At 35.6% G+C, this 10,552-nt stretch overlaps 2 protein-coding genes across 3 annotated transcripts; both read left to right on the forward strand.

The window, feature by feature from the left end:
* Nucleotides 1-927: 927 nt before the first annotated feature.
* LOC113748911 (low affinity sulfate transporter 3-like) lies at nt 928-5,634 on the forward strand. 2 transcript variants are annotated; one of them, XM_027292506.1, is made up of 12 exons: nt 928-1,314; nt 1,432-1,480; nt 1,590-1,797; nt 1,903-2,077; nt 2,237-2,302; nt 2,418-2,648; nt 2,763-2,889; nt 3,492-3,778; nt 4,592-4,785; nt 4,904-4,992; nt 5,080-5,156; nt 5,247-5,634. In XM_027292506.1, the coding sequence occupies exons 1-12, from the start codon at nt 1,012-1,014 to the stop codon at nt 5,403-5,405; spliced, it is 1,965 nt and encodes a 654-aa protein (XP_027148307.1). In that variant the 5' UTR covers nt 928-1,011; the 3' UTR covers nt 5,406-5,634. The 2 variants fall into 2 exon arrangements, with proteins under 2 accessions (XP_027148307.1, XP_027148308.1); XM_027292507.1 differs by having other exon boundaries at nt 4,916-4,992.
* Nucleotides 5,635-6,574: 940 nt separating this feature from the next.
* LOC113749287 lies at nt 6,575-8,723 on the forward strand. Its single transcript, XM_027292975.1, has 2 exons — nt 6,575-6,792; nt 8,250-8,723. Exons 1-2 carry the CDS (start codon nt 6,685-6,687, stop codon nt 8,382-8,384), a joined length of 243 nt encoding a protein of 80 aa, XP_027148776.1. The 5' UTR covers nt 6,575-6,684; the 3' UTR covers nt 8,385-8,723.
* Nucleotides 8,724-10,552: the final 1,829 nt, after the last annotated feature.

Consider the following 10,552-nt stretch of genomic DNA (forward strand, 5'->3'; position numbering starts at 1 on the left):
GAAAATTTGTTATGTATTAGTCTTGGAAAATCTTCTTGGTGAACGAATTAATTTACTCATTTTTTACATGAGACATGAATGAAAATTTTGTCTACATTTGGTCTAGAGAGACTCATGCATTGGGTATTTTTCTTCCTCAAGTGGTAGATTCTAAAAATTGACGCACAAGTGTTTTTGGCACATTGTTTATAATAGTTCAAGTTGTCCACGAAATAAAAATCCCACAAAAATAGATTCGCATGATTTGATTTGGACATTTTGAAAATGGGGGACCGAAATAATGCTGATTACTAAAGTTTAGCGACTAATGAAAATGCACCAAAGGACAATAATAGAAGGCGTATGGAATTGGAAAAAAAAAACACAATTGTGAATTTTATGCTAACCTCTTACTTGATTTTGGACGAAATGGTGATTTGATGACCTCCATTGGATTTACGGAAAGCCATAAAGGGTTCGACCTACACATTTGAGTGGATAAGTATTAGCTTACAACTCTATATAACTTTACCATAAATCTACCTCTCAATCGTCAACGTGGCAATATGGTAACGTTAAAAAATCCCTTATGATCTTTAAATCAGAACGGATGTTCAATGGATACTCGTTAACACACTTAAATTTTATCTAATCTATCATGTATATACACACAATAATAATTACTATCCTCGCTTTCATTCAAATACTTTTCTTAATTAATTCTTTATATTTATATACTTCCTCTAATTAATCTTACTTTCTCTAATTAATTAACATTTGAAGCACATCTTAAGCAGGTGCACAGTTAGACTGAATCTTAAAAGAAAATTTGGTGAGGTATACTACAATAAACATTCCAATAATTAAAAGCATATCATTCACTGAATAATTGAATTTACTGAAAAGGGTCAAAACTGTATTTATATTCAGCAAGTCTAGTTCCCAGGAGGGCAGGACAGATGAGGAATAGCCAGATTTAATTTAAAGTTTTAAACACTCCGAATACCTGTAGTGGCCTAGCTAACTTCACAAATGGCTCAAGAACAGCAGCTTGAAGTTGTCAATAATGGAAGGACAGAAAGGACAGGGTGGTTACTAAATTCCCCTGATCCCCCTGGTTTTTTCCATGAAATTTTCAGTTCAATAAGGAGGACGATCTTGCCTCATGGAACCAAAAATCATTCCTCATTGCCCAAGAAGTCTTCTGCAAGTAAAGCATTCTCATTCCTTCAAGGCTTATTTCCTATTCTTGAATGGGGAAGAAACTACAGAGCTACCAAGTTCAAGAGAGATTTGATGGCTGGCTTAACTCTTGCCAGCCTCTGCATTCCTCAAGTAACTAAGCTATTGAATAACTTATGATCTTTTCTTTTCCATATTCTTCATTGGATTTCTGCGAAAATGAAGCGATTTTCGTGCTGTCTCACTAAGTCTCAATGTGAATCCTGCCAGAGTATTGGATATGCAAATCTTGCGAAACTTGATCCTCAATACGGCCTATGTAAGTGCTGATATACTATGCTGTCGGAGTTCTTTACCTGTTATCTTTCAATCAGTTTTATGAAGCACGATTGCAAGGATTGCTAATAGTCCTTCTGGGGCTTCCACAGATACAAGTGTTGTCCCACCTTTCATATATGCATTCATGGGGAGTTCACGAGAGATTGCTATTGGTCCTGTAGCAGTTGTTTCATTGCTTTTGTCGTCACTGATCCAGAAAGTAGTGGATCCTGCAGTTGATCCTGTTGGCTACAGAAGACTTGTATTTACTGCAACTTTTTTCACTGGTGCCTTTCAAGCAGTTTTTGGATTATTCAGGTGGTCTTTCTTCAGAAGTGGGTGTTTCTTCTCTTTATTCTGCAAATCTAATATTGTTGAGTAGATATGAAGATTAAGCATAATTTTACACTTGTACAACTGCAGATTGGGCTTTCTGGTTGATTTTCTGTCACATGCAACAGTAGTCGGATTCATGGGAGGTGCTGCAATTGTGATTGGTCTCCAGCAACTCAAAGGGTTACTGGGAATCAGCCATTTTACCACAAAAACAGATGTAATCTCTGTCTTGAAAGCTGTATTTAATTCACTTCGCCATCAGGTAAGTCTTTCGCTTTTGGGCTCTGATGATGCTCCCTTTAACACCTTTTTCAATTCTAATGATCTTTAAATTCATGCATTTACTGAATAATTACCATATAATTCTTTTGATTGATCAGAAAAATTTGACAGCCTTTACATCATTGTTCTGTCATGACAGTGGTATCCCCTGAATTTTGTCCTGGGATGCTCATTCCTTATCTTCATCTTGATTACAAGATTTATTGTAAGCAGTGATTACAGTTCATTTTTAACTTTCTTCTTCTTTTTTTTTTCTTTCTAGCACAGAGAATTTCAAATTTTATACATTTGTCCATTCATTGGTTCCAATTATATTGCAGGGAAGAAGGAACAGAAAACTTTTCTGGTTACCAGCAATAGCCCCTCTTGTATCAGTTATATTATCAACCTTGTTCGTGTACCTGACTAAAGCTGATAAGCATGGCATTAACATTGTGAAGCACTTCAAAGGTGGATTGAATCCAAGTTCAGTCCATGAATTACAGTTTAACAGCACACATGTTGCTGAGGCAGCAAAAATTGGAATAATCTGCGCCGTTATTGCTCTCACCGTATGAATTTCCTATCCAATTTTGATAAATTATTAATAATAATCCTTCGTAAAATCTACAATTTAAAAAAAAATATCCTCAATTGTTAATCGAATATGTCAAAATTTGCCTCAGGAAGCCATTGCTGTTGGCAGATCTTTTGCTTCCGTCAAAGGATATCACCTGGATGGTAACAAGGAGATGGTAGCCATGGGGTTCATGAATATTATAGGGTCTCTAACTTCATGCTACGTAGCAACTGGTAAGCCAATTTGTTTATACCAATCTGATATTGGTCAAATTTTGTTACCTCTCAATTATCTTAACATGTTTAATGTCCAATCTTTCGAAATCATCCTCATGTAATCTTTCTTGTTTATTTTCCAGAATCGATGCTTTATCTGTTACAATCGTACTATTTGAGAAAAAACACAGAGAATCGAAAGTGCTAAAATTGAAGTACACACTAAACTAAAACGGGTAACAACATCACATGTACCCAAAAAACGGGTAATAACATGACCGCTTCCGATCCTTAGCTCCGATATGAAACCCCCTTATCGAGACTCACTTTTCAAACCCTGACACGTATAATAAGTTGTGTTGTAAGAATTGATCTAATTAACCTCACATGACACACGTGTCAAGATTTGAAAAGTGAAACTCAATAAGAAAGCTCTATAATGGGATTGAGGATTAAAAGTGTAACATGACAAGAACCTAAACACGAAAATCGCATAGAAAGTGAGAAACAAAATGAAAAAAAAAAAAATCCATAACTACAATGTTTACCATGGATGATTTTATTCGACAGCAGTATGCTAATTGATCAAGATTATTGATTTCTGGGACGTATGAGGACAGGTTCATTCTCAAGGACTGCTGTAAATTTCAGTGCTGGATGTGAAACGGTGGTGTCAAACATAGTGATGGCTACTACAGTTCTTGTATCTTTGTTATTATTCACCAAGCTGCTGTACTACACTCCACTTGCAATCCTGGCATCAATAATTTTGTCAGCCTTGCCCGGACTCATCGACATCAATGAGGCCTACAATATATGGAAGGTGGACAAGCTGGATTTTATCGTTTGCGTCGGTGCCTTTTTGGGCGTCTTATTCCGCTCCGTCGAAACTGGACTTCTTGTTGCGGTAATGTGTATTTCGTATATCATGAACTGATTTTTTTTCCTTTTCACGGTTTATCTAACGGATTTAGGTGTTATATTTCTGAAAATATATGATTAATTAAGAAAAATAAATAAATACAAGGAAGGATACGTAATATTAAATATGAAAAATATATAAATATAAGACAGTTTATAGGTGCATGCTTCTGTGATGAGTCCAGACTCCAGCCCGTTAGATCTGCTCGTTTGGATAGTAATTTTTTGAAATTTTTGTAAAAACATATATAGTAGCGATTTGATGTGTATGAGGTATTAAGAATATTAAAAAATATTGTCAGAACCAACGTAATAATTTTTCTTTGAAAAACTGTAATCCAAACATGGCAAGTTACTAGTTTTCGTTTTCGTTTGGACAATTATTTTTAGAGGTGGATTTTTAAAAATACTGAAAAATGTGTTTTGAATATTTTTAGAAAATATGCAGTTTAAAAACACTCTATCTAACCTTAATAGATTGATTTGCACTTATGCACTCATTGTATTTTTTCTTTTAAATTTAGATACACTCTTAGCTATGTTTCACTCCTCGGAACTTTAATTATTAAAAGTCTGTTAAACTTACAAAATTTGCCCTAGCAAAGCTTTGCACGAATATACTTCCAGGCTCTCATTTATCTTGATGTAAATTTTGCTGCCCCAAAGTATATAGGATACTCACGCTTTAGTTTTTTTTATTTTTTTTTTGCATAAGTATGTACTCTTACTGTCTTACATAAATAATTCTATGATGCACAATAAGAATTATTGTCATATGATGATTAATCTTCCATTGCAGGTTGTTATCTCTTTTGTCAAGGTAATTGTAAGTTCAATTCGACCAAGTACAGAAGTACTAGGAAGGGTTCCAGGGACAAGTACCTTCTCCAATGTCATCCAATATCCAATGGCAACAAAAATTCCTGGCCTGCTTATAATCCGAATTAATTCCGGATCACTTTGTTTTGCAAACGCAAATTCCATTAGAGAAAGGTACAATTTCTGCTTCAATTACAAGAAAACCTACTCTTCCCTCTCTCTCCCCCCCCCCCCCCCAAAAAAAAAACATATGTGTTAAACAGGGTTCTAATTCCAATTAATGAAACCCAAGAATTTTGCTTAGGATTTTGAGGTTACTAGGGGACGAAAATGAAGAGAATAGCAAGGACAACATTCGTGTACTTGTCCTTGACATCTCGAGTAAGTGCTTTCAACTCTAATTATTGAATATGGCATTATCCAATCTTCACACCAAACTAACTTCTAAGTAAATCTTTGTTTTAACAGATGTTATGGGCATTGACACTTCAGCTATCATTGCCTTAGAAGAACTGCACAGGGAATTGGTTTCACGGGGCATAGAAGTAAGGCTTTGATTCTTATACAGTAATCAAAGACTCTGATGTTTTTCAGTCATTCTACAGCTCTAATTTTATTTATTTGTCAAACTGCAGCTGGCTTTTGCAAGTCCAAAGTGGCAAGTGATGTCCAAACTAAAGTTGGCCAAATTTGTAGATAAAGTTGGAAGAGGGAGATTTTTTCTCAATGTTGAAGATGCCGTTGATGTTTTCTTTGATCCCAACATGTCTGCCTCTGCCGTCCACAACTGTTAATGGCTCTTCTGCTTTTTCACAGCATGAAGTTTCAGATTAGTGATCAGTGACCGCAAGAACAAAATATAGATGAATTCAGGCTCCATTTAGTTTATTCCATGCTTGAAATGTACAACACAAAAAGAGGCCGATTCTGCAGCCACTTGTCCACAAAATCCATTAGTATGTGTTTAATTTGATTTATTGACCAAAACAAATGCTTAATCCGATTTCATTTGGAGCCACCAAATAGGGGATGCCCTGTTGAAAAGTTCAACACAAGTTTCTTCACGGTGCACATCTCTATTAATAACTCCGGTAAGTCCTAAAACATGTCTAATATTTTCCCAAGTTGAAAGAAGAATCAAACTACTTCATACTCACACGAATAGAATTCGACTGATAGGATTTCGTTCAAATTTGATTGGCCGGCTAATTAAACCAAAGTTAAAAAACAATTTATGATTGATAAACTTTCAAATTCGACTCGATTAGCATATAAGTGAAATTTATATGTAAAAAATGTAAACTGTTTGAACTCGGCTCGATTCAGTTTGATAAAAAGTTCATTAAAGCTCAGCTTGAAAAGTAAACAAATTAAGTTTGAACAAAATTTCAAACTCATCAAAACAATCAACAAAATTTAACATTAGAGTGTTTGACTTATTTAGACTCGTTTACACTCCTATTCCTCTCCTATATTCACATGCAATGCCTATTTCTTTGAGTCTATTTAATGGGCACTCGTTAACATATATTTCAGATATCATAGTTTTGAAAATATAAAATTAATTAGAAAAAGTAAATAAACGTAAGGGAGGATAAATAAGATTAAATAGGAAAAACATATAAATATGAGAAATGCAAAAAAATCATAATAATTGTTAGTATGTGTAGTATGTGTATATACATGATAAGTTAGGTGAATTTTAGTATGTGTGTGTATGATAACTTAGGTGAATATTGGATGTATTAATAAGTGCGCATCGAGCACCCGCTAGAAAAACGTCAAGCGACATAGCGGATGCACCTGTGAAAGCGTGCGACGTATTTCCAACTTCACCTGAAGCTATGGGAAAAGCGCGTTCGAGAATAGCGTTGTGCAGACAGCTGACTCATCATCCATCGTGGACTTGTACATCTGCTTTGCTTAAAACGTCGTAGTTATGTCGTCTTTTCTCGTGCACGGTGCAACTGCTGAAAGTTGAGGTAACCTGTTCGACGACGCTCGGTCGCAAAGAAGAAAGAACTCTCCGGACTTCCGGCTACGTTTTCTCGACGCTGACCCTAATCAGCAACCATGGGAGCGGAAGAAGAACGAGAAGCACCGAATCGGAACCCAGTTAACACTGACCCAAAACCTAATCGCATAACTCAAGCTCAATTCCTCTCCTGGAAAAGCCAAAAGGTCTTTCCTAATATCCTTTTTTTCAATTAATTTATTGGTTATTCATTTTTTGTTACTTGTTTCTTTTCCCTATTTGATTTAGGGAATGTTTATGTGATGAGTATTGTACAAAATTTGAGCTTTAATTAATTTTCTAGTTTTGTTTATCCTTTTATGGCTTCATTAATTAAATGACATTCAATTAAGTTTCATGACGTATTATCCATGACTGGTAATATTGTTTTATTTTCGCATAAAAGAATAATCTTGCTGGTATTTCTAGCTTATTAGTTATGGCAAGTTTATGATTTGACCAAGGGGGATGGAGTAAGGAAGAGTAGTTTTTTAGCTGAATAATTACCATACACTTATGAGCGTTTGTATTCTTGTTTTTTACTCTTCGTAATTGAAATTCTTTATCGAAATAAGTAACTGAAGCATTGACACTACATGGGGTCAGCCATTGAAATCCTGTAGTATAACGCAATTTCGTTGAAAAGTTAACATGGGAAACAGGTGGATTCTGGAAAGAAGAGGAATGGGTAGAGAGAGAGAGAGAGGCAGGACATTGAGGTAGGAAATGAAAAGCTGATAAACTTGAATCAAAAGAAAATTTTGCAATTTATACAGTGTAGGTTCTTTTTTCTTTGTGCCGAGTAGTACACAGCGCATTCTGTAATTTCATCAATTTATCTTTAATGACTCAGTTCGTAATTGTTACATTTCCAGGAAATGGATTACCTTTGCCTGTTTGGCCTTTTGATTGTAAATGCAAAGCCATGACATCATTATCTCTTATTTTTTATCAAGACTTGTTAATGGGCTAATTCAAGAACTATAAACTGCCATATGTCTTAGCTGCTACTTCTTACTTTCATCAGTTTTGTCTTCTTGTTTCTTTATGCATATTGGCTTGGTTTGGAGTTATCTGATTCTCTCCTCTTTTTTAGTTCTTATGGGGGAAGTGCAGATTGGGAAGGGAGGGAAGTGGAAGGGGGAATGGTCTCTGTTGTAACAAGCTACTACCTATTTGTTGCAAATGTTTTTGTGGATTTACTATGTTCCACAAATAAATTTTACATACTTGGAATGTTTTTGCATGGGAACCTTTTTTGTCTTTTCTTTTCTTTTTTTTCCCCTTTCGGTTTTTAGGTTTACTAAAGGCCTGCATTTCTTCTTGGTGCTTTCTTGATGTTCCTTGATGTACGTGTATCACCGTAAGTTTACAAACGCTAGATGGTATATTAAGCCCTTTTTGGAGTTAAAGCAGAAGGTGAAACTTACAACAGAGACATATGCAGCTGTCACTAGTTTTCTTGCCAATAATTTTTCTTCACGGAGCTTAGAGGAGATCAGACTTGTTTTACCTCTTTGCTGGAGTTGTATAGTGGTATTTATGACATTATTGCTTGAAGGGTAATAGCTTTTGTCAGTTTAGAGGAAACATTTAGCAATAACTCATTTACTTTATCTTGTAGGATGCTATTGCATCAGCTAGAAAAGCTGAAGCAGAAAGGAAGCGTTGCGAGGATGTAGCAGCAGGATTGGTGCAAATGAATGGCCGTGAGCTTTTTCAAAATGAACCTTGGGTGTTTGATAATTCTCGTTACTAAGTTCAATTTTACCGTGCTTACAAAAAGTAGTATAAAAAAGAAGACAGTTCAATCTCTATGAGGAAGCATTATGTTTGAAATTTGTTACTTCACCGATACATTTGTAGTTAAGGTTACAAGCAAGTTCCTGATCAGACAGAGCACATGGAAGTCAAGGTTTGAAGTTGGTTCCGAATTAGACAGAGCGCGCTTGGTGTGCTTCTTTATACCGTGTAGAAAATGTTTCAGCTATAAAGAAGGGAGATATAACAAGAAGTTTTTTATTATTCGAATCTATTGAGGAATTGGAAAATATTTCCCCTGAATGCTCAAGAAATCCATTGGACAGGTCTTTAGAAATTCTTTTCCAACATATTTACTTCATAGATTCACATCCAACAAAATATTTAATTATCAGGTCATTTCCTTGTCATACATCTTTTTGTAAGTAAGTTTTTGAATGCATCGTTTGAATGTCAAATGGGTTGGCTACGTCGACGGGATATGCGATGATAGCTGGAAGCGAGAGGTGGTGGAGGAGGAAGAGAGGAGAAGGGAACGAGACTGGAGACAAAGCTGAAGCCGACCAAAGTTTCTCGGACATGCTGAAAAGGATGAAAAGCCCATCAATCAACCTAGGGGTGGTATCAAGGCGAGTCGAGTTTGAGTTTAAGTAGTACTATGTTTGAACTTGAACTCGATCCCTATTGATGCTACTTGAGCTCCAACATAATAGAAATTAAGGTTGAACTTGACTTGTTTGAATTCGAGTAAACTGCAAACCTTATTAAGTTCAAACTACTCGAATTCGAGCACGAGTTTTGAGTCCAAGTTGAGTGATTTTTCTCTTTTTTTCTTTTTAATTTTTTATATTTTAAATTTATCAGATTACTTCTTTGCCATCCATTACTTTTTTTTACTGAACATTAATTCATGTAAATTTATTAAAATAAGAACTCATAATAGTCATTCTATAATTAGAATATATAATATATAAATAATGTAAATACTCGATTAAGCTTGTCGAGAACTCGAGTAGCTACTTCTGATGTTCGAACTCGATTCGTTACACGATGAGTAGCTCGAGTTTGAGTTCGAACTCGATCAAATTGAATTCAAACCAAACTTTTGATCAAGCCGCTTGCAAATTACTTGCGATCGGCTTGGCTTGCCCATGCCCCTAAGCCAACCTGTCTCCTGAGTTATTCACCCACAAGGGTAAAATAGGAATGCGAGGGCAAATCAGGCAAGAAAAAACCAACTGGGATACACCTCACTGACGGCAGTCCAACCTGACCTAGTATTGTTCACGTGCCAGCACAAACAATTATTTGCTGAAATTACAAACCTACGCACTCAGAATACTTGCCAAATGACCTAAATGCCCACACAATTAAGGGGACGAAACCAATTCCAAATGCATACAGCTCCCGCTCAATCCAAGTGAGAGCACTCCCTCTTTTATGGTAGTTTAGATTTACTGGAAGTAATCCAATGTTTATCGGAAGTTTGGAAATTAGTTTAAACTTTTGAATTTTTACTAAAGTAGAGATTTTGCAATTTGAAAGAGTTACTTTAAAGTTACCATGTTGAGCAGAGACTTTAAAGTCTCCATTTGAAAGGGTGACTTTAGATGTCACCATTTAAGCGGCTTTAGATTAAACAGTTTAGAGATAAATGATGTCTAAAAATAAATAACCTAAAGTTGTCCTCTCAAAGGACAACTTCAAAGTCACAATTTGAATGTTTGCACTCCTCATTTCAAAAGACAAAAATCTCTACTTTAGGAAGGATTCAAGATGTGGGCCACTTTGGGATTTTTCAATAAAAGTCGGATATTTGAGGCAAACAACCCTTCAATGGTTCATTAAAACGAATGATTCTATTTTTCCCTCCTCAATTATTGAGTCTCCTAAATAAGTACTCAGGATATTGAGTCTCCCAGATAGGCACTCAGGACATCCTGCTTTGGTCTATCCATACATAGTCTTAATTAATTGCAAATATTTGTGCATATCTATCACTAATTGGCTTTTGTCCAGACTCGTCAACTAATTGACGGAAGTATGCTGAACATCACTAAACATCTAAAAGCGTAATACTAGTTGACTGAAGGATGCTGAATGCCACTGAAAATCTAAAGGTATAAGCGTAACATTAGTTGGAGGTTTGCATGAAAAGTCGTCGAA

The sequence above is a fragment of the Coffea eugenioides genome, chromosome 10, assembly GCF_003713205.1.
Source record: "Coffea eugenioides isolate CCC68of chromosome 10, Ceug_1.0, whole genome shotgun sequence".
NCBI classification, from domain to species: domain Eukaryota; kingdom Viridiplantae; phylum Streptophyta; class Magnoliopsida; order Gentianales; family Rubiaceae; genus Coffea; species Coffea eugenioides.